This window comes from Oncorhynchus gorbuscha, unplaced genomic scaffold (genome assembly GCF_021184085.1).
Source record: "Oncorhynchus gorbuscha isolate QuinsamMale2020 ecotype Even-year unplaced genomic scaffold, OgorEven_v1.0 Un_scaffold_544, whole genome shotgun sequence".
NCBI lineage: Eukaryota > Metazoa > Chordata > Actinopteri > Salmoniformes > Salmonidae > Oncorhynchus > Oncorhynchus gorbuscha.
In genome coordinates, this window is record NW_025745371.1 from 539767 (window position 1) to 562112 (window position 22346).

The 22346-nt window shown below is 48.9% G+C and overlaps 1 protein-coding gene across 1 annotated transcript in view; it reads left to right on the plus strand.

The window, feature by feature from the left end:
• Positions 1 to 1024: 1024 nt before the first annotated feature.
• Positions 1025 to 22346, plus strand: part of diaph3 (diaphanous-related formin 3) — a gene marked incomplete at its 3' end in the record, with an annotated part of 46352 nt that continues 25030 nt past the window's right edge. Inside the window, 1 exon segment of the mRNA XM_046333881.1 lies at positions 1025 to 1543. Coding sequence (XP_046189837.1) covers positions 1436 to 1543 — 108 coding nt within the window.

The following is a 22346-nucleotide window of genomic DNA, read 5'->3' on the forward strand; positions in this document are numbered from 1 at the left end:
GACTCAACTCCAGCCACTTTAATAATCGAAATTGATGTAAAAGATGTATCACTAGTCACTTTAAACAATGCCACTTAATATGTTTACATATCCTACATTATTCATCTCATATGTATATACTCGATACCATCTACTGCATCTTGCCTATGCCGCTCTGTACCATCGCTCATTCATATATCTTTATGTACATATTCTTATTAATTTACACTTGTGTGTATAAGGTAGTTGTGGAATTGTTAGGTTAGATTACTCGTTAGATATTACTGCATTGTCAGAACTAGAAGCACAAGCATTTCGCTACACTCACATTAACATCTGCTAACCATGTTTATGTGACCAATAACATTTGATTTGATTTACTCGATTCCAATGAGGCCAGACACACATGTACAACATACATGTAAGGGGCACATGAACTCGCAAGCTCAACTCGGAGAGGTAAACTACTGTCGTTGAGTGTGAAAAAAGTCAAATATCTGATTTAAATACAGTATGTAAAATTAGGCTAACGCATACAAAGCAGAAAGACAACAGTTTACAAATAATCTCAGGGACAACGAAAATATTTTCATCCCAAAATTGCATGTCTGTCCGACCGACCGCGCCTCAATGATCTATGTTGGGACCGGCTACTAGCAATACATTCCTCTACAAGAAACCACTAAATAATTGTAAAATATCCAAAGAAAGGTTTGATGATTCCGACAGACTATTCAGAGTAAGATTTTGTAACAGTTTGATTCAGGGAAAATGTTAATTTTAGTCTTACAAGGTAAAACTGTCAACATTTTTGTCAAAACAGCCTTTGTTGATTTAATAACCAACATGCTTTTTTCCCCGCGTCGTTTTTTTTTATCAGGCTGCTTCATCAATGGGAATGGAATTGAGTGACATGACAAACGGCCAATCATTTATCTCAAAATTAAAGGCGTTTCCGTTGTCGGCAAAAACGATTGGCTAGAATGAAACGACGTCACACCGACAACTTCCGGTGGCGCGGTTTTCGGACTGAACAATTTTTTTTCCCAAGTCAGAAGTTTGAGCTGTTGAAAAATATCAACTCGCTTTAACGTTGTTCTGATAGCTTAACTGCCTTTGTCAACCTCGTTTGGCAAATATTTCAACAATTGTATTCAAGAAAAACGACTGTTATCTTTTCTATACGTCTTGGAAGGAAAAACCTACCTGAAAAAGCTTACAAATTGGATTAAGGAAATCCGACCGTGATAGTTAGCTAGCTCGTTAGCATCTTTGAAAGAGTCGCTTTTCTCTCTCTCTCCTCGTTTTGTACCCCGATATCAGGTTTTAAAGTAACTTTTCCACCAATAATCTCTTTTGTTCAACAAACCGTATTGCATGTTTCGCCGTTGTTTTGTTTTGTTTGTAAAGGTCGGGTACAGTAGTGCCAGCGAGTAGCTAATCTACTGTAGTTGCCATGGAGAACTGGACTAATCTTCAGTCCAGTGCACGAGACAAACAGCGAAAGAAGGGAGGACAAGGTGGATCGTCTGGAGGCGAGGATGGAGACCGTAAACCAAAGTTTGTAAGTAGAGAGATAGAGGCCTTTTTTATTAAAAAAAACGATCACTGACTCGACACAGTTTAACTCAAAGTGAAACAACTCACCCTGGATTGTGTAACATTAAAACTCTCAGGACGAGCTGAAGTGACTTTTTGACAATGCGTTTTGCCCATCATCCACTCTGCAATGATTCAGGCTTTGGTAGTTAAATACTTGTTCCGGTAAACCTGCTAATAATTGACATTCATGTACTGATTTTTGTTTTGAGAGTCAATCTGTCTTGTCTGCACTCACATTGTGCTTAAATCCCTGTTTTTTCTTCTCCCACTGATAATGTAAAACGTAGACATTAATCATTTTACAAGGATTTGCTCTGTGCCAAATGCTCCAAAGCCCACTCTGTCTCTCTCTCTATCTCTCTCTCTCTGTCTCTTATGTCTCTCTCTCTTTCTCTCTCTTCAAATGAAAGAGACATTTGTCTCTCCTTTTCTAATGGTCGTGTGTAATATATCATACAGTCAAACATAGCTACAGATTGTAAACCTGAGATTTGTGGTATCCATTACTGGACGTTACAGGTTACCTTTACAAAACGTTGTTTGGATTTCAGCAAACTAAGACCAGCATGCAACACCAGAGAACACACACATAAGGGCTTAAGAATGTAAACAATGTTAAGTGTCGATTCAACTCAGAGGTTGAGGTACTTCACTAAGGGTGTGGTAGCTGACTAATGTTAAAATAACAATGTTGGATATTCAGTCAGTTCAGGACACAGAAGTATTGTTGATATCCCAGATCCAGGTCTATACAGTCCAGCATTACGTTGTGGTGGTTGTATATGCTTTGCCTCAGACAAGCTGGGCCGTATCAACATGTTAAATTAGCCAGGGGATAAGTAGCTAGTTGTAAATCCCACTGCCTCTGTACTCTATTGACCGACGTTGTCTGTCTGCTCTGCTCCGTCTTTCTCGACACCACGTGGACAAATAAGGTTTGACCTCTCCTTGGGCTTGACTGGTCAGAAGTAGTGTTCTGTATAGGGAATAGGGGCCATTTGAGACGGCTCCTTCCACACCAGACATCAGTCTTTCAGATGTTCCACTTCTAGAATCAGAATGAGTCTAATGATGATTCTAATTCAAGGGTTCCGACTTCCACACATTCCTTTTTCATTGCTTCACCTTTATTTAAAAAATTATTTTCAGCAACAATGTTTCAGTTTATTCTGCAGCCAGGTTAAATTCTACATATTTTTTTTAAACACTTTGATTAATTTGCGTTGTCACCTGTGCCAGTATTGAAGAGAAGCATTGATGCTTGTCTTAGGAACTGTTTTTATAAGGTCTTCTTTCATCTTAGAGAAATGGTTCTTTCCTCTTTAGGCAGCAGATCACGGGCCGACCAAATGTTAATGACATTTTATGAGTGACACAAAACTAATGGAGTATCTCCTCTCTGTCTCTCTGTCTCTCTGTCTCTCTCTTCTCTGACTTTTTAATTCTAATCTAATGCAAATACGCAGCAGCCGACTGCAGAAGTTGGAAATAAGGCCTTTGTTCCAAACGACACCATATTCCCTATTTAGTGCACTACTTTGGACCAGAGCCTTATGTAAATAGGGGTCCATTTGGATGTATATTCTGAGCTTCCTCCGTCAGCCAGAGGTTTATGCTACCTTTTCAAATGGAATTGCTGACAGTCTATTACACTGCTGCCCTAGATTACAGTTTTAATCATTATGAGAGTCTTCTCCTGAGTTCCCTGGGTCCTCTTCTAATCTGTTAAGTACCGTGGTAATGTGACACTCAAACACACACTCGTTTAGCGCAATCTGGGCGGTAAAAATGTTTTTTTTTTTTTTCCCCCAGAGACGTTGTACTATGGTGTGAAGTGCACCGTATAGTAAATAAGTTTCTATTTGGGATGCAACCCCCCCGAATGTTAAGTTTGGGGGGGGGTCTTCTTGAAGGCCAGGGATCCCTGTGACATTGTTGGAGGGAATTAAACATAACAGAATAAAGCCCAGGGAATGTCAACTGGGGTGTTGCCATGGTTATGTCATGCTAGAGGATTCTGGAGTGTGGACTTCCTTGTTGGCAGTAGGTTCTCTCTCTTTCCCTGAGAATGTTCCGGAGACAGTATAGCGAGTCAGAACATATTTGGACTGTAGCTGTGTACTGTGTGAACTGAGTTATAATTATAGTTGTGTACCTCCAACTTGTTTATTCTCAGCAACGCTTTGACCTCTGGTTGTTTAAACAGCACTTTGACCTAGTGACCTCCTGCCGTAGACTAGTGTCTGGTTGTTTAAACAGCACTTTGACCTAGTGACCTCCTGCCGTAGACAAGTGTCTGTTCGTTTAAACAGCACTTTGACCTCCAGCCGTAGACTAGTGTCTGGTTGTTTAAACAGCACTTTGACCTCCTGCCATAGACTAGTGTCTGGTTGTTTAAACAACACTTTGACCTCCTGCCGTAGACTAGTGTCTGGTTGTTTAAACAGCACTTTGACCTAGTGACCTCCTGCCGTAGACTAGTGTCTGGTTGTTTAAACAACACTTTGACCTCGTGACCTCCTCCTGTAGACTAGTGTCTGGTTGTTTAAACAGCACTTTGACCTCGTGACCTCCTCCTGTAGACTAGTGTCTGGTTGTTTAAACAGCACTTTGACCTGGTGACCTTGAGTGTCTGGTTGTTTAAACAGCACTTTGACCTCTGGTTGTTTAAACAGCACTTTGACCTCGCGACCGCCTGCCGTAGACTAGTGTCTGGTCCAGAGGGAGTTCATCAAGCTGCCTCACACTACAGGACATGGGCTCCTGCTGTAGACTAGTGTCTGGTTGTTTAAACAGCACTTTGACCTCCTGCCGTAGACTAGTGTCTGGTTGTTTAAACAGCACTTTGACCTAGTGACCTCCTGCCGTAGACTAGTGTCTGGTTGTTTAAACAGCACTTTGACCTCTGGTTGTTTAAACAGCACTTTGACCTCGCCACCGCCTGCCGTAGACTAGTGTCTGGTTGTTTAAACAGCACTTTGACCTCTGGTTGTTTAAACAGCACTTTGACCTCGCCACCGCCTGCCGTAGACTAGTGTCTGGTCCAGAGGGAGTTCATCAAGCTGCCTCACACTACAGGACATGGGCTCCTGCCGTAGACTAGTGTCTGGTCCAGAGGGAGTTCATCAAGCTGCCTCACACTACAGGACACGGGCTCCTGCTGTAGACTAGTGTCTGGTCCAGAGGGAGTTCATCAAGCTGCCTCACACTACAGGACACGGGCTCCTGCTGTAGACTAGTGTCTGGTCCAGAGGGAGTTCATCAAGCTGCCTCACACTACAGGACATGGGCTCCTGTCGTAGACTAGTGTCTGGTCCAGAGGGAGTTCATCAAGCTGCCTCACACTACAGGTCATGGGCTCCTGCCCTGTGGGCCGTTCTGGCTCAGACAAGAATACTTACTGCGACTGCCGTCCCTCCTTGTGTGGTTCTGTGTGTGGTTCTGTGTGTGGTTCTGTGTGTGGTTCTGTGTGTGGTTCTGTGTGTGTGTCTGTGTGTGTGTCTGTGTGTAGTTTTCTGTGTCGTCTGTGTGTGGTTCTGTGTGTGGTTCTGTGTGTGTTTCTGTGTGTGTGTGGTTTTCTATCTGTGTGTGTGGGTTTCTGTGTCGTCTCTGTGTGGTTCTGTTGTGTGTGTGTGGTCTGTTCTACGTCTGTCTCTGTGTGTGTGGGTTTCTGTGTCGTCTCTGTGTGGTTCTGTTGTGTGTGTGGTTCTGTTGTGTGTGTGTGTGTGTGTGTGGTTCTGTTGTTTGTGTGTGTGTGGTTCTCTGTGTCGTCTCTGTGTGGTTCTGTTGTCTGTGTGTGTGTGGTTCTCTGTGTCGTCTCTGTGGTTCTGTTGTGTGTGTGTGGTTCTGTTGTCTGTGTGTGTGTGGTTCTCTGTGTCCCTCTTAAGTGTCTTGCCTCCCTCCCTGTACTGTAGCTGCTGGCTGTGACTGACTGACCGTGGTGATGTCATTAGTCGGATTGGTCCCACATTAAGCCTGCTGAACTTGAGCCAGGACTCCAGGTCACAGTGTGGGGTCTGAGTCTCTCTGTCTGTTGGTAACAGTGTGGGGTCTGAGTCTCTCTGTCTGTTGGTAACAGTGTGGGGTCTGAGTCTCTGTCTGTCTGTTGGTAACAGTGTGGGGTCTGAGTCTCTCTGTCTGTTGGTAACAGTGTGGGGTCTGAGTCTCTGTCTGTTGGTAACAGTGTGGGGTCTGAGTCTCTGTCTGTCTGTTGGTAACAGTGTGGGGTCTGAGTCTCTCTGTCTGTTGGTAACAGTGTGGGGTCTGAGTCTCTGTCTGTTGGTAACAGTGTGGGGTCTGAGTCTCTGTCTGTCTGTTGGTAACAGTGTGGGGTCTGAGTCTCTCTGTCTGTCTGTTGGTAACAGTGTGGGGTCTGAGTCTCTCTGTCTGTTGGTAACAGTGTGGGGTCTGAGTCTCTCTGTCTGTCTGTTGGTAACAGTGTGGGGTCTGAGTCTCTCTGTCTGTCTGTTGGTAACAGTGTGGGGTCTGAGTCTCTCTGTCTGTTGGTAACAGTGTGGGGTCTGAGTCTCTCTCTCTGTCTGTTGGTAACAGTGTGGGGTCTGAGTCTCTCTGTCTGTCTGTTGGTAACAGTGTGGGGTCTGAGTCTCTCTCTGTCTGTTGGTAACAGTGTGGGGTCTGAGTCTCTCTCTGTCTCTTGGTAACAGTGTGGGGTCTGAGTCTCTCTCTGTCTGTTGGTAACAGTGTGGGGTCTGAGTCTCTGTCTGTTGGTAACAGTGTGGGGTCTGAGTCTCTGTCTGTTGGTAACAGTGTGGGGTCTGAGTCTCTGTCTGTTGGTAACAGTGTGGGGTCTGAGTCTCTCTGTCTGTTGGTAACAGTGAGGGGTCTGAGTCTCTGTCTGTCTGTTGGTAACAGTGTGGGGTCTGAGTCTCTGTCTGTTGGTAACAGTGTGGGGTCTGAGTCTCTCTCTCTGTCTGTTGGTAACAGTGTGGGGTCTGAGTCTCTCTCTCTGTCTGTTGGTAACAGTGTGGGGTCTGAGTCTCTCTCTCTGTCTGTTGGTAACAGTGTGGGGTCTGAGTCTCTGTCTGTTGGTAACAGTGTGGGGTCTGAGTCTCTGTCTGTCTGTTGGTAACAGTGTGGGGTCTGAGTCTCTCTGTCTGTTGGTAACAGTGTGGGGTCTGAGTCTCTCTGTCTGTTGGTAACAGTGTGGGGTCTGAGTCTCTGTCTGTTGGTAACAGTGTGGGGTCTGAGTCTCTCTCTCTGTCTGTTGGTAACAGTGTGGGGTCTGAGTCTCTGTCTGTTGGTAACAGTGTGGGGTCTGAGTCTCTGTCTGTTGGTAACAGTGTGGGGTCTGAGTCTCTCTCTCTGTCTGTTGGTAACAGTGTGGGGTCTGAGTCTCTGTCTGTCTGTTGGTAACAGTGTGGGGTCTGAGTCTCTCTGTCTGTTGGTAACAGTGTGGGGTCTGAGTCTCTCTGTCTGTTGGTAACAGTGTGGGGTCTGAGTCTCTCTGTCTGTCTGTTGGTAACAGTGTGGGGTCTGAGTCTCTCTGTCTGTCTGTTGGTAACAGTGTGGGGTCTGAGTCTCTCTGTCTGTCTGTTGGTAACAGTGTGGGGTCTGAGTCTCTGTCTGTTGGTAACAGTGTGGGGTCTGAGTCTCTCTCTCTCTGTCTGTTGGTAACAGTGTGGGGTCTGAGTCTCTCTCTCTGTCTGTTGGTAACAGTGTGGGGTCTCTCTCTCTGTCTGTTGGTAACAGTGTGGGGTCTGAGTCTCTCTGTCTGTTGGTAACAGTGTGGGGTCTGAGTCTCTCTCTCTGTCTGTTGGTAACAGTGTGGGGTCTGAGTCTCTGTCTGTCTGTTGGTAACAGTGTGGGGTCTGAGTCTCTGTCTGTTGGTAACAGTGTGGGGTCTGAGTCTCTCTCTCTGTCTGTTGGTAACAGTGTGGGGTCTGAGTCTCTGTCTGTCTGTTGGTAACAGTGTGGGGTCTGAGTCTCTGTCTGTCTGTTGGTAACAGTGTGGGGTCTGAGTCTCTGTCTGTTGGTAACAGTGTGGGGTCTGAGTCTCTCTGTCTGTCTGTTGGTAACAGTGTGGGGTCTGAGTCTCTGTCTGTTGGTAACAGTGTGGGGTCTGAGTCTCTCTGTCTGTTGGTAACAGTGTGGGGTCTGAGTCTCTGTCTCTGTTGGTAACAGTGTGGGGTCTGAGTCTCTGTCTGTCTGTTGGTAACAGTGTGGGGTCTGAGTCTCTGTCTGTTGGTAACAGTGAGGGGTCTGAGTCTCTGTCTGTCTGTTGGTAACAGTGTGGGGTCTGAGTCTCTGTCTGTTGGTAACAGTGTGGGGTCTGAGTCTCTCTCTCTGTCTGTTGGTAACAGTGTGGGGTCTGAGTCTCTCTCTCTGTCTGTTGGTAACAGTGTGGGGTCTGAGTCTCTGTCTGTTGGTAACAGTGTGGGGTCTGAGTCTCTGTCTGTCTGTTGGTAACAGTGTGGGGTCTGAGTCTCTCTCTCTGTCTGTTGGTAACAGTGTGGGGTCTGAACCTCTGTCTGTTGGTAACAGTGTGGGGTCTGAGTCTCTGTCTGTTGGTAACAGTGTGGGGTCTGAGTCTCTCTCTCTGTCTGTTGGTAACAGTGTGGGGTCTGAGTCTCTCTGTCTGTTGGTAACAGTGTGGGGTCTGAGTCTCTCTGTCTGTTGGTAACAGTGTGGGGTCTGAGTCTCTCTCTGTCTGTTGGTAACAGTGTGGGGTCTGAGTCTCTGTCTGTCTGTTGGTAACAGTGTGGGGTCTGAGTCTCTGTCTGTTGGTAACAGTGTGGGGTCTGAGTCTCTCTCTCTGTCTGTTGGTAACAGTGTGGGGTCTGAGTCTCTGTCTGTTGGTAACAGTGTGGGGTCTGAGTCTCTGTCTGTTGGTAACAGTGTGGGGTCTGAGTCTCTGTCTGTCTGTTGGTAACAGTGTGGGGTCTGAGTCTCTCTGTCTGTTGGTAACAGTGTGGGGTCTGAGTCTCTCTGTCTGTCTGTTGGTAACAGTGTGGGGTCTGAGTCTCTGTCTGTTGGTAACAGTGTGGGGTCTGAGTCTCTCTGTCTGTTGGTAACAGTGTGGGGTCTGAGTCTCTGTCTCTGTTGGTAACAGTGTGGGGTCTGAGTCTCTGTCTGTCTGTTGGTAACAGTGTGGGGTCTGAGTCTCTGTCTGTTGGTAACAGTGAGGGGTCTGAGTCTCTGTCTGTCTGTTGGTAACAGTGTGGGGTCTGAGTCTCTGTCTGTTGGTAACAGTGTGGGGTCTGAGTCTCTCTCTCTGTCTGTTGGTAACAGTGTGGGGTCTGAGTCTCTCTCTCTGTCTGTTGGTAACAGTGTGGGGTCTGAGTCTCTGTCTGTTGGTAACAGTGTGGGGTCTGAGTCTCTGTCTGTCTGTTGGTAACAGTGTGGGGTCTGAGTCTCTCTCTCTGTCTGTTGGTAACAGTGTGGGGTCTGAACCTCTGTCTGTTGGTAACAGTGTGGGGTCTGAGTCTCTGTCTGTTGGTAACAGTGTGGGGTCTGAGTCTCTCTCTCTGTCTGTTGGTAACAGTGTGGGGTCTGAGTCTCTCTGTCTGTTGGTAACAGTGTGGGGTCTGAGTCTCTCTGTCTGTTGGTAACAGTGTGGGGTCTGAGTCTCTCTCTCTGTCTGTTGGTAACAGTGTGGGGTCTGAGTCTCTGTCTGTCTGTTGGTAACAGTGTGGGGTCTGAGTCTCTGTCTGTTGGTAACAGTGTGGGGTCTGAGTCTCTCTCTCTGTCTGTTGGTAACAGTGTGGGGTCTGAGTCTCTGTCTGTTGGTAACAGTGTGGGGTCTGAGTCTCTGTCTGTTGGTAACAGTGTGGGGTCTGAGTCTCTGTCTGTCTGTTGGTAACAGTGTGGGGTCTGAGTCTCTGTCTGTTGGTAACAGTGTGGGGTCTGAGTCTCTCTGTCTGTCTGTTGGTAACAGTGTGGGGTCTGAGTCTCTGTCTGTTGGTAACAGTGTGGGGTCTGAGTCTCTCTGTCTGTTGGTAACAGTGTGGGGTCTGAGTCTCTGTCTCTGTTGGTAACAGTGTGGGGTCTGAGTCTCTGTCTGTCTGTTGGTAACAGTGTGGGGTCTGAGTCTCTGTCTGTTGGTAACAGTGTGGGGTCTGAGTCAGGAACGTTCTGATTTAACTTTATCGATGTAGGAGCAACAGTCCGTTTTCAAACTTTGGTCGTCGTACTTTGATCTGGTTTTATCCAATTTCATGAATGACGTGACTTTGACTGTTCTGAACTTCCTGTCTAATTTCCCAGAGGCTGAGATCGATACACAGCCTCTCTGTGGGATGTGAGAGAACCGCTTGGTCAATTAACCACTAGTTCACCCTGAAATCAGAACAAGATTAAATCAAGTTGAATGTGGGATAGTGAACAGCTATGATTTAACAGAGGTCCCAGATAGCGCCCTGTTCCCTCTATAGGGCACTACTATAGTGGCGCCCTGTTCCCTCTATAGGGCACTACTTTAGTGGCGCCCTGTTCCCTCTATAGGGCACTACTATAGTGGCGCCCTGTTCCCTATATAGGGCACTACTTTAGTGGCGCCCTGTTCCCTCTATAGGGCACTACTTTAGTGGCGCCCTGTTCCCTCTATAGGGCACTACTTTAGTGGCGCCCTGTTCCCTCTATAGGGCACTACTTTAGTGGCGCCCTGTTCCCTCTATAGGGCACTACTATAGTGGCGCCCTGTTCCCTCTATAGGGCACTACTATAGTGGCACCCTGTTCCCTCTATAGGGCACTACTTTAGTGGCGCCCTGTTCCCTCTATAGGGCACTACTTTAGTGGCGCCCTGTTCCCTCTATAGGGCACTACTATAGTGGCGCCCTGTTCCCTCTATAGGGCACTACTTTAGTGGCGCCCTGTTCCCTCTATAGGGCACTACTTTAGTGGCGCCCTGTTCCCTCTATAGGGCACTACTTTAGTGGCGCCCTGTTCCCTATATAGGGCACTACTTTAGTGGCGCCCTGTTCCCTCTATAGGGCACTACTTTAGTGGCGCCCTGTTCCCTCTATAGGGCACTACTTTAGTGGCGCCCTGTTCCCTCTATAGGGCACTACTTTAGTGGCGCCCTGTTCCCTCTATAGGGCACTACTTTAGTGGCGCCCTGTTCCCTCTATAGGGCACTACTTTAGTGGCGCCCTGTTCCCTCTATAGGGCACTACTTTAGTGGCGCCCTGTTCCCTCTATAGGGCACTACTTTAGTGGCGCCCTGTTCCCTCTATAGGGCACTACTTTAGTGGCGCCCTGTTCCCTCTATAGGGCACTACTATAGTGGCGCCCTGTTCCCTATATAGGGCACTACTTTAGTGGCGCCCTGTTCCCTATATAGGGCACTACTTTAGTGGCGCCCTGTTCCCTATATAGGGCACTACTTTAGTGGCGCCCTGTTCCCTCTATAGGGCACTACTTTAGTGGCGCCCTGTTCCCTCTATAGGGCACTACTTTTGATCAGAGCACTATGGGTGTGTTTAAAACAGATCCTCACGTCTTACCCCGTGTGACGAAATGGGGAGCAAATCAATGACAACAATCGATGTACTGCAGATAGTACACATGGAAACAACATCGGAGAACCAGGAACACACAGAGGAACACACAGAGGAACACACAGAGGAACACACAGAGGAACACACAGAGGAACACACAGAGGAACACACAGAGGAACACACAGAGGAACACACAGAGGAACACACAGAGGAACACACAGAGGAACACACAGAGGAACACACAGAGGAACACACAGAGGAACACACAGAGGAACACACAGAGGAACACACAGAGGAACACACAGAGGAACACACAGAGGAACACACAGAGGAACACACAGTTGACTAGAACCAGGAACACACAGTTGACCAGTAGTCTGCAGGAGACTAGAACCAGGAACACACAGTTGACCAGTAGTCTGCAGGAGACTAGAACCAGGAACACACAGTTGACCAGTAGTCTGCAGGAGAGGAGAGAAATATGCAATTAAACTCAATGTTATCAAAAACAGAACAGTTTATTTTTTATAAACACAAGTTAAAACCATACATTTTTTTATTATTTTTTTTAAATATGTACATATTTACAGGAGCTCTCTGCTACTGGGATGCCGCCATGGCAACTGCAAATAAGACTTGAGATTTGTGTGATTTAATGTTGAGTCAGGTGATGACCAGTAACAACCACACTAACAGGACTGAAACTTAACGAGAGGAAACAAAACAGTCTTCAAAGCTGCCGTCAATGAGTCACGCTCGGTCTGAAATGCCTCGGGCAGACGCTCGGTCTGAAATGCCTCGGGCAGACGCTCGGTCTGAAATGCCTCGGGCAGACGCTCGGTCTGAAATGCCTCGGGCAGACGGTGGGTCTGAAATGCCTCCCTTTTCCCTTGATTTTTTTATAGTGCACTACTTTCAACCGCAACCTTACACACCCTGGTCAAAAGTAGTGCACTATGTAGGGAATTAGGGTGCCATTTGGAACACGGAACACACACCATTTGAGGAGTCACATGACGCTCGTGAGGGAATGCAGGGGAGAGGCGGCGGAGGGCTCCTAGTGAGGGAATGCAGGGGAGAGGCGGCGGAGGGCTCCTAGTGAGGGCTCCTAGTGAGGGAATGCAGGGGAGAGGCGGCGGAGGGCTCCTAGTGAGGGCTCCTAGTGAGGGAATGCAGGGGAGAGGCTGCGGAGGGCTCCTAGTGAGGGAATGCAGGGGAGAGGCTGCGGAGGGCTCCTAGTGAGGGCTCCTAGTGAGGGAATGCAGGGGAGAGGCGGCGGAGGGCTCCTAGTGAGGGCTCCTAGTGAGGGAATGCAGGGGAGAGGCGGCGGAGGGCTCCTAGTGAGGGCTCCTAGTGAGGGAATGCAGGGGAGAGGCTGCGGAGGGCTCCTAGTGAGGGAATGCAGGGGAGAGGCTGCGGAGGGCTCCTAGTGAGGGAATGCAGGGGAGAGGCGGCGGAGGGCTCCTAGTGAGGGAATGCAGGGGAGAGGCGGCGGAGGGCTCCTAGTGAGGGAATGCAGGGGAGAGGCGGCGGAGGGCTCCTAGTGAGGGAATGCAGGGGAGAGGCGGCGGAGGGCTCCTAGTGAGGGCTCCTAGTGAGGGAATGCAGGGGAGAGGCGGCGGAGGGCTCCTAGTGAGGGCTCCTAGTGAGGGAATGCAGGGGAGAGGCGGCGGAGGGCTCCTAGTGAGGGAATGCAGGGGAGAGGCGGCGGAGGGCTCCTAGTGAGGGCTCCTAGTGAGGGAATGCAGGGGAGAGGCGGCGGAGGGCTTCTAGTGAGGGCGACTGGCCACTACTCTGAACTGTGAAGCTGCTGAGGCGTCCACGTGGATGATAAACACACTGTGAAGGAGGAGGAGTCCAGTAGATACGACTCTGGCTGGTTCCCAGAGTCGCCCTCGCTACATGACCACACTCTTCATCAATCATCTTCCTCGTGATGATGTGTTGTCGCTGGGTTGTTTTGTTTTTGAAGTTGTATCATCGTTGTTTTCTACATTTTTACAAACGGCCTCCCGGTTGTAATGTCAGTCTTCTACGTCTATAGAGGTGTCTCCCCGGTTGTAATGTCAGTCTGCTACCTCTATAGAGGTGTCTCCCCGGTTGTAATGTCAGTCTTCTACCTCTATAGAGGTGTCTCCCCGGTTGTAATGTCAGTCTTCTACCTCTATAGAGGTGTCTCCCCGGTTGTAATGTCAGTCTTCTACGTTTATAGAGGTGTCTCCCCGGTTGTAATGTCAGTCCACTCTAACCACTAGGCTACGCTGCCGCCCCTCCTCTCTAACCACTAGTCTACCCTGCCGCCTCTACACTCTAACCACTAGGCTACGCTGCCGCCCCTCCTCTCTAACCACTAGTCTACCCTGCCGCCTCTACACTCTAACCACTAGGCTACCCTGCCGCCTCTACACTCTAACCACTAGGCTACGCTGCCGCCCCTCCTCTCTAACCACTAGTCTACACTCTAGAGGTGTCTCGTTCAGCTGTGTCGTGGGGGGAAGCTGCCCGCCAGCTGAGGCCTCTCTATGATAGGTTAATCCTTATTCTACCTCTGTAAGGTCATTTCAGTTGATTTGGATGATCCTTAGCAATTACACCCCCCCCCCACCTGGCTACTGGCTGGTTTGGATCCAAATATTTACAAAGGAGGAGATGAAGAGTAGGACTTTAATTCGGAGGACCATATATTTTGGTTTATTGCCTTCAGGTGAAGTGACATGATTCGACCACTAGGTGGTGCTGTAACACCACAAAATAACAAAGGAAACGAGTTTCTCTATCAGAAGTTGTGACATTTAAAAGAGCTGCAGATTTCAGAACTTCCTAGTGTCTGGGGCTCGTTTTCAATATACAACCCCCCCCCCTCACCATAACATTCAAACAGACATGTTTACAACAATTAGCACAAAGAAAGAAGACAATGTGTTTTTTTTTAAATGTCTAAACGGTGTTCTTGGATCTGTCCGTAAGAGTTGCATTTCTGAAAGGAGAATTAAGTTGAGGAAATATCACCTTTAGCGAGCCCCCGCCCCTGTTACTGATGCGTCTTGAGCTGTGAAAATGCCCTGCAGTCTTTAATTACAGTAATGGCTGTTTGCCATAATTCTGTTTTTCACACAAATAAATACTGAAGGGTTGTGCCACTACTAACCGCTGTGGGGTAAAAACATTATAATTAAATAGAAACCCGGGACGGTGCATATTTCAGAGAGACATTTCGCTGCACCTGCGATTAACCTCTGCAAATCTGTGTACGTGACCAATAAACTTTGATTTGACACGCGCACACACACACACACACCGATGATATAAAGCCTTAACTCGAGCTGCCGTTCACTGTGTCAGAAATCCCCAGAATGCCGCTGACCAGATTAGGATGAAATGCAGAGAGCAGGTGTCCTCATTTGTCACTGGCATTCTGATGCGCCCTTCAGAAGGCGATGTCCTGGGTGGAACGATCTCCACTCCCATCTGGCTTGGCCCTCTCTCTCGGTGTGTGTGTGTGTGTGTGTGTGTGTGTGTGTGTGTGTGTGTGTGTGTGTGTGTGTGTGTGTGTGTGTGTGTGTGTGTGTGTGTGTGTGTGTGTGTCCAGTGGAGAAAACAGAACACGGTTGGGTCAACCATAACGACAGGCATTACCGCTAATTACTACCAGCTGATTGAGTCTTTAGTCCTCAGATGTGCTGAATAGCAGCTCTCAGGTGTGTGTGTGTGTGTGTACAGGAGAGAGACAGAAAGGAACAACTGAGCATTCAAGCAGAATAAATGGGGGGTCAGTTTGTGACAGGGCTGGTACCATCTATAGGGGAGGTCAGTTAGTGACAGGGCTGGTAACATCTATAGGGGAGGTCAGTTAGTGACAGGGCTGGTAACATCTATAGGGGGGTCAGTTAGTGACAGGGCTGGTAACATCTATAGGGGGTCAGTTAGTGACAGGGCTGGTAACATCTATAGGGGGGAGGTCAGTTAGTGACAGGGAGCGTTGATCAAAAGTAGTGCCCTATAAAGGGAATCGGGTCTAAAGTAGGGCCCTATAATGGGAATAGGGTCTATAGTAGTGCCCTATAAAGGGAATAGGGAGCCAGTTGGGATACATCACCCCAGCGGTTCTCCCTGATTGGTAGGCAGTGCCCAGCGGTTCTCCCTGATTGGTAGGCAGTGCAGCAGTGTGCTTAATGAACAGAACCATTTTTCTGGAGAGGCAATTATAGGACCTGCCAGTTGTGGTTCTGGTTGATCACAACACGTCTCCCTCCACTAACGGTGCAGTTAACACTGAGACCGTTTCCCTCCCTTTTTAAAATGGAGAGACCCCCCCCCCCAAAAAAAAACAAGACATATGAAACAATGAAAAAGCTTCAGGAGAGGTTTTATCAAAGAGAGAGGGGGGGGGGGGGGGGAGTACCTGGATCTGTGCACCGGGGAGTAGTACGCTGTTAGCCTTTTAAATGTATTTTTAATTTTAATATATATATTTATAAAAGTATCTGTCAGATCAACTGTTAATTTATTCCTGCAGTTCTCTGAATTGTTTTGGATGTGTGTTTGTGAGTTGCTTTCTAAAACAGTATCAGTGATCTATGTGCCACTACACTGTTCTGCTTGAGTTATTAGTTACAGTCTCTCTCTGTTTGACACAGTCGGGGTCCTTCTGACCCAACATGGAAATGGCTCCATCACCGGTTGGTTTGCTGCAGTCTGTGGCTCCATCACTGGCTGGTTTGCTGTAGTCGTAGGCAGCTTTAGCTGACTGTGTGTTTGTCTTCCAAATGTCACCCTGTACCCTATATAGTGCACTCGTTTTGACCCAGGCCCTTAACCGTATACCCTATATAGTGCACTCGTTTTGACCCAGGCCCTTAACCCTGTACCCTATATAGTGCACTCGTTTTGACCCTATACCCTATATAGTGCACTCGTTTTGACCCAGGCCCTTAACCCTATACCCTATATAGTGCACACGTTTTAACCCTATACCCTATATAGTGCACTCGTTTTGACCCAGGCCCTTAACCCTGTACCCTATATAGTGCACTCGTTTTGACCCAGGCCCTTAACCCTATACCCTATATAGTGCACTTGTTTTGACCCAGGCCCTTAACCCTATACCCTATATAGTGCACTCGTTTTGACCCTATACCCTATATAGTGCACTCGTTTTGACCCAGGCCCTTAAGGAATGGGAAGCCATTTGGGATGCAGGCTCACCTGTGTGATGAATAGAGTCGACAGCAGGAGCCTTCACTTCACTGTGAGGTGGACGTGTGTGTGTGTGTCAGTGTAGTGTAGTGTGTATCAGTGTAGTGTGTGTCAGTGTAGTGTGTGTCAGTGTAGTGTGTGTGTCAGTGTAGTGTGTGTGTCAGTGTAGTGTGTGTGTCAGTGTAGTGTGTGTGTCAGTGTAGTGTGTGTGTCAGTGTAGTGTGTGTGTCAGTGTAGTGTGTGTGTCAGTGTAGTGTGTGTGTCAGTGTAGTGTGTGTGTCAGTGTAGTGTGTGTGTCAGTGTAGTGTGTGTGTCAGTGTAGTGTGTGTGTCAGTGTAGTGTGTGTGTCAGTGTAGTGTGTGTGTCAGTGTAGTGTAGTGTGTGTGTCAGTGTAGTGTGTGTGTCAGTGTAGTGTGTGTGTCAGTGTAGTGTAGTGTGTGTCAGTGTAGTGTAGAGTGTGTCAGTGTAGTGTGTATCAGTGTAGTGTAGTGTGTATCAGTGTAGTGTAGTGTGTATCAGTGTAGTGTGTGTGTCAGTGTAGTGTGTGTGTCAGTGTAGTGTGTGTGTCAGTGTAGTGTATCAGTGTAGTGTAGTGTATCAGTGTAGTGTAGTGTGTGTGTCAGTGTAGTGTAGTGTGTGTGTGTGTGTCAGTGTAGTGTGTATCAGTGTAGTGTAGTGTGTATCAGTGTAGTGTAGTGTAGTGTGTGTGTCAGTGTAGTGTAGTTGTGTGTGTGTGTGTGTCAGTGTAGTGTGTGTCAGTGTAGTGTAGTGTAGTGTAGTGTGTGTGTCAGTGTAGTGTAGTGTAGTGTAGTGTGTGTGTCAGTGTAGTGTAGTGTGTGTGTCAGTGTAGTGTAGTGTGTGTGTCAGTGTAGTGTAGTGTGTGTGTCAGTGTAGTGTAGTGTGTGTGTCAGTGTAGTGTAGTGTGTGTGTCAGTGTAGTGTAGTGTGTGTCAGTGTAGTGTAGTGTGTGTCAGTGTAGTGTAGTGTGTGTCAGTGTAGTGTAGTGTGTGTCAGTGTAGTGTAGTGTGTGTCAGTGTAGTGTAGTGTGTGTCAGTGTAGTGTAGTGTGTGTGTCAGTGTAGTGTGTGTGTCAGTGTAGTGTGTGTGTCAGTGTAGTGTGTGTGTCAGTGTAGTGTAGTGTGTCAGTGTAGTGTAGTGTGTCAGTGTAGTGTAGTGTATCAGTGTAGTGTATCAGTGTAGTGTAGTGTGTGTGTCAGTGTAGTGTAGTGTAGTGTAGTGTGTGTAGTGTGTGTGTGTGTGTCAGTGTAGTGTGTATCAGTGTAGTGTGTGTAGTGTGTGTAGTGTGTGTGTGTGTGTGTGTATCAGTGTAGTGTAGTGTAGTGTAGTGTAGTGTGTGTGTCAGTGTAGTGTAGTGTAGTGTGTCAGTGAGGAACCAGTGTTCATGACTGTCATGTTGAAAACTACTCTGCTGCACGCCGCCCGCTGGACAGATAGTTTCCTTCTTGTTTCCATGGCAACGACTGAACACAACGCGTCAACAGGTTAGGAAGCAACAGCAAACAGCACAGATTATTAGATTTTCAGGTTTCTCCACCATGCAACTTTTTGATGATTTGAAGAGACTAGGGGGGGGACTGGGTCGGAGGAGGCGGTGGGGGACTGGGTCGGAGGAGGCGGTGCGGGACTGGGTCGGAGGAGGCGGTGGGGGACTGGGTCGGAGGAGGCGGTGCGGGACTGGGTCGGAGGAGGCGGTGCGGGACTGGGTCGGAGGAGGCGGTGCGGGACTGGGTCGGAGGAGGCGGTGCGGGACTGGGTCGGAGGAGGCGGTGCGGGACTGGGTCGGAGGAGGCGGTGGGGGACTGGGTCGGAGGAGGCGGTGGGGGACTGGGTCGGAGGAGGCGGTGGGGGACTGGGTCGGAGGAGGCGGTGCGGGACTGGGTCGGAGGAGGCGGTGCGGGACTGGGTCGGAGGAGGCGGTGCGGGACTGGGTCGGAGGAGGCGGTGGGGGACTGGGTCGGAGGAGGCGGTGGGGGACTGGGTCGGAGGAGGCGGTGGGGGACTGGGTCGGAGGAGGCGGTGGGGGACTGGGTCGGAGGAGGCGGTGGGGGACTGGGTCGGAGGAGGCGGTGGGGGACTGGGTCGGAGGAGGCGGTGGGGGACTGGGTCGGAGGAGGCGGTGGGGGACTGGGTCGGAGGAGGCGGTGCGGGACTGGGTCGGAGGAGGCGGTGGGGGGACTAGGTCGGGGGGGACTAGTTTGGAGGAGCCGGGGGGGACTGGGTCGGAGGAGCTGGTCAGGGGAACTTGAAGCGGTCAGCTCTATGAACACACCTTCTCAGGTCAGGGGAACTTGAAACCGTCTGTGTTCAGTCACAAGGATAATAATACCAGACGTCTCGTATTCAATATCCCATCTGGCTGGCTGGCTAGCTGGCTGCCTCGCTGGCTGGCTGCCTCGCTGGCTGGCTTGGCTGCCTCGCTGGCTGGCTGGCTGCCTCGCTGGCTGGCTGGCTGCCTCGCTGGCTGGCTGGCTGGCTGGCTGCCTCGCTGGCTGCCTCGCTGGCTGCCTCGCTGGCTGCCTCGCTCGCTCGCTGGCTGCCTCGCTGGCAGGCTGGCTGGCTGACTGGCTGACTGGCTGGCTGGCTGCCTCGCTGGCTGCCTCGCTGGCTGGCTGGCTGCCTCGCTGGCTGGCTGCCCGCTGGCTGGCTGCCTCGCTGGCTGCCTCGCTCGCTCGCTGGCTGCCTCGCTGGCTGACTGGCTGGCTGGCTGGCTGGCTGGCTGACTGGCTGACTGGCTGGCTGGCTGCCTCGCTGGCTGCCTCGCTGGCTGGCTGGCTGCCTCGCTGGCTGGCTGCCCGCTGGCTGGCTGCCTCGCTGGCTGCCTCGCTCGCTCGCTGGCTGCCTCGCTCGCTCGCTGGCAGGCTGGCTGACTGGCTGGCTGCCTCGCTGGCTGGCTGGCTGCCTCGCTGGCTGGCTGCCTCGCTGGCTGGCTGCCTCGCTGGCTCTTGACTACGTCCTAATTGACACCCTATTCCCCTTTGAAGCGCACTGCTTTTTGACCATGGCCCCAGAGGGTCTTACTATAGGGAATAGGGGTTTGGGACGTACTTTGGCTCCTAGACTAAGGTGTCTGTCACCTGTGTGATGCAGTGATTGCTATTCAGACCAGGGCCCTGCTTCTGGCTCACTGCCCAGCCCCTGACCCAGCTTGGAACCCGTGGAGACCAGCTGTCAAGCCCACTCATTTCATCTCTCTGACCGTGTCCCTTAATGGCAACCTCTTCCCTAGATAGTGCACTACTTTTGACCAGGCCCCCCCCGTAGGGTTGTGCGCTATAAAGGGAGTAGGGTGCCGTTTGTGATGCGGCCGTGCTGTCAACCCAGTCATTTCACCTCCTCACAGACGGACAGACAGAGAGACAGAGAGCCTGGCGCTCTGCTCATCACACTCGCTAGTGACGGGGGTGGAAATCACTACAGTTGCATATCGGGACGTTCTAGCGCATCGTTTTGAATATATCGCAATGTTATTTTTTTGCGCTAGTTGTCTTGTAGCTGCACCAAAAACCCCAGTTTGTTTTCCATCTCTATAAAATCACAGTATCCAATCGCAATGCCATGGGCATTGCCATCGCAATGCCCATAAGGGGAGGACGGGGGGAGGAGGGGGGGAAGGGGGAAGGGTGGGGGCAGGGGAGGAAGGGGGAAGGGTGGGGGCAGGGGAGGAGGAGGAGGGAGGGGTGTTGGAGAGATGGATACGATGTTGTGTTTCTGTTGTGTGGTGTTCCTGTTTTAATGATGAGGACGTTGTTGTTGTGTGTCTTCATATTCCACACAGTCTTATCTCAACACGTCTCCCTCAAAATGGCTCCTCAATTACAGTCGTGACACACAACCTCATTTACTCTGATTCCACAATCAGTTGTTTTTCTTTTGAAGAGGGTGTTACTGTCTTCCATCTAGTTCTCCTTTCACATAACTACCCAGAGATGTTTTGAAATAGCACCCTATTCCCTATACATAGTGCACTACTTTAGACCAGGGCCCTATAGAACCCTATTCCCTACATAGTGCACTACTTTAGACCAGAGCCCTATAGAAACCTATTCCCTATACATAGTGCACTACTTTAGACCAGGGCCCTATAGAACCCTATTCCCTATACATAGTGCACTACTTTAGACCAGAGCCCTATAGAACCCTATTCCCTATACATAGTGCACTACTTTAGACCAGAGCCCTATAGAACCCTATTCCCTATGGCGTGAACTACTTTAGACCAGGGCCCTATAGAACCCTATTCCATATATATAATGAACTACTTTAGACCAGAGCCCTATAGAACCCTATTCCCTATACATAGTGCACTACTTTAGACCAGAGCCCTATAGAACCCCATTCCCTATACATAGTGCACTACTTTAGACCAGAGCCCTATAGAACCCTATTCCATATATATAATGAACTACTTTAGACCAGAGCCCTATAGAACCCTATTCCATATATATAATGAACTACTTTAGACCAGAGCCCTATAGAACCCTATTCCCTATATAGTGCACTACTTTAGACCAGAGCCCTATAGAATCATATTCCCTATATAGTGTACTACTTTAGACCAGAGCCCTATAGAACCCTATTCCCTATATATAATGAACTACTTTAGACCAGAGCCCTATAGAATCATGTTCCCTATATAGTGTACTACTTTAGACCAGAGCCCTATAGAACCCTATTCCCTATATATAGTGCACTACTTTAGACCAGAGCCCTATAGAATCCTATTCCCTATATAGTGCACTACTTTAGACCAGAGCCCTATAGAATCCTATTCCCTATATAGTGTACTACTTTAGACCAGAGCCCTATAGCACCCTATTCCCTATATAGTGCTCTACTGTAGACCAGGGCCCTATAGCACCCTATTCCCTATATAGTGCACTACTTTAGACCAGAGCCCTATAGAACCCTATTCCCTATATAGTGCACTACTTTAGACCAGAGCCCTATAGAACCCTATTCCCTATATAGTGCACTACTTTAGACCAGAGCCCTATAGAACCCTATTCCCTATATAGTGTAATACTTTAGACCAGAGCCCTATAGAACCCTATTCCCTAAATAGTGTAATACTTTAGACCAGAGCCCTATAGAACCCTATTCCCTATATAGTGTAATACTTTAGACCAGAGCCCTATAGAACCCTATTCCCTATATAGTGCTCTACTGTAGACCAGGGCCCTATAGCACCCTATTCCCTATATAGTGCACTACTGTAGACCAGAGTCCATAAGGGATTCAACCACATCCCAGGGGAGCAGATCTCGTCCTCTTCATCCACCTTCAAGTTCTTTTGGTTGACAGAACTGATGGGAGGATTTCATGACAACGATGATCTTTGACTGTGACAGAAATGACCTTTTTTCCCCCCCCAGAATGAATAATTCATATCACATTGGGCTTGTGTGACCTGAGACTATATCCAGTCCATTGCTAAAGCTAGACGGGATTGGGGGGGGGGCTACTGTCAACAAGTGGGGCCTATTGGTGTGTGTGTTTAATGTCTTAGTTTGTTTATTAAATCACTTACTCAAATATATTCTGTTCTTGACTCTTTCAGTTGAATAGAATAATCAAATGTATTTATAAAGCCCTTCGTACATCAGCTGATATCTCAAAGTGCTGTACAGAAACCCTCAGCCTAAAACCCCCAAACAGCAAGCAATGCAGGTGTAGAAGCACGGTGGCTTTTCTAAGTGTTTTCGAAAATAATAATGAACGTAAATCAACCAAGAGCACATTATTTAAGTTGTAACTGGTGGGGGAAAACAGAGTTGGAGAAAACCTGTATAAAATCCACATTGTGTGTCGCACTGAAATTAGACAAGACGAGTGGGTTCTGTCAGGAGGGGAACTGTGTGTGTGGGTTCTGTCAGGAGGGGAACTGTGTGTGTGTGTGTGTTCTGTCAGGAGGGGAACTGTGTGTGTGTGTGTGTTCTGTCAGGAGGGGAACTGTGTGTGTGTTCTGTCAGGAGGGGAACTGTGTGTGTGTGTGTTCTGTCAGGAGGGGAACTGTGTGTGTGTGTGTTCTGTCAGGAGGGGAACTGTGTGTGTGTGTGTGTGTTCTGTCAGGAGGGGAACTGTGTGTTCTGTCAG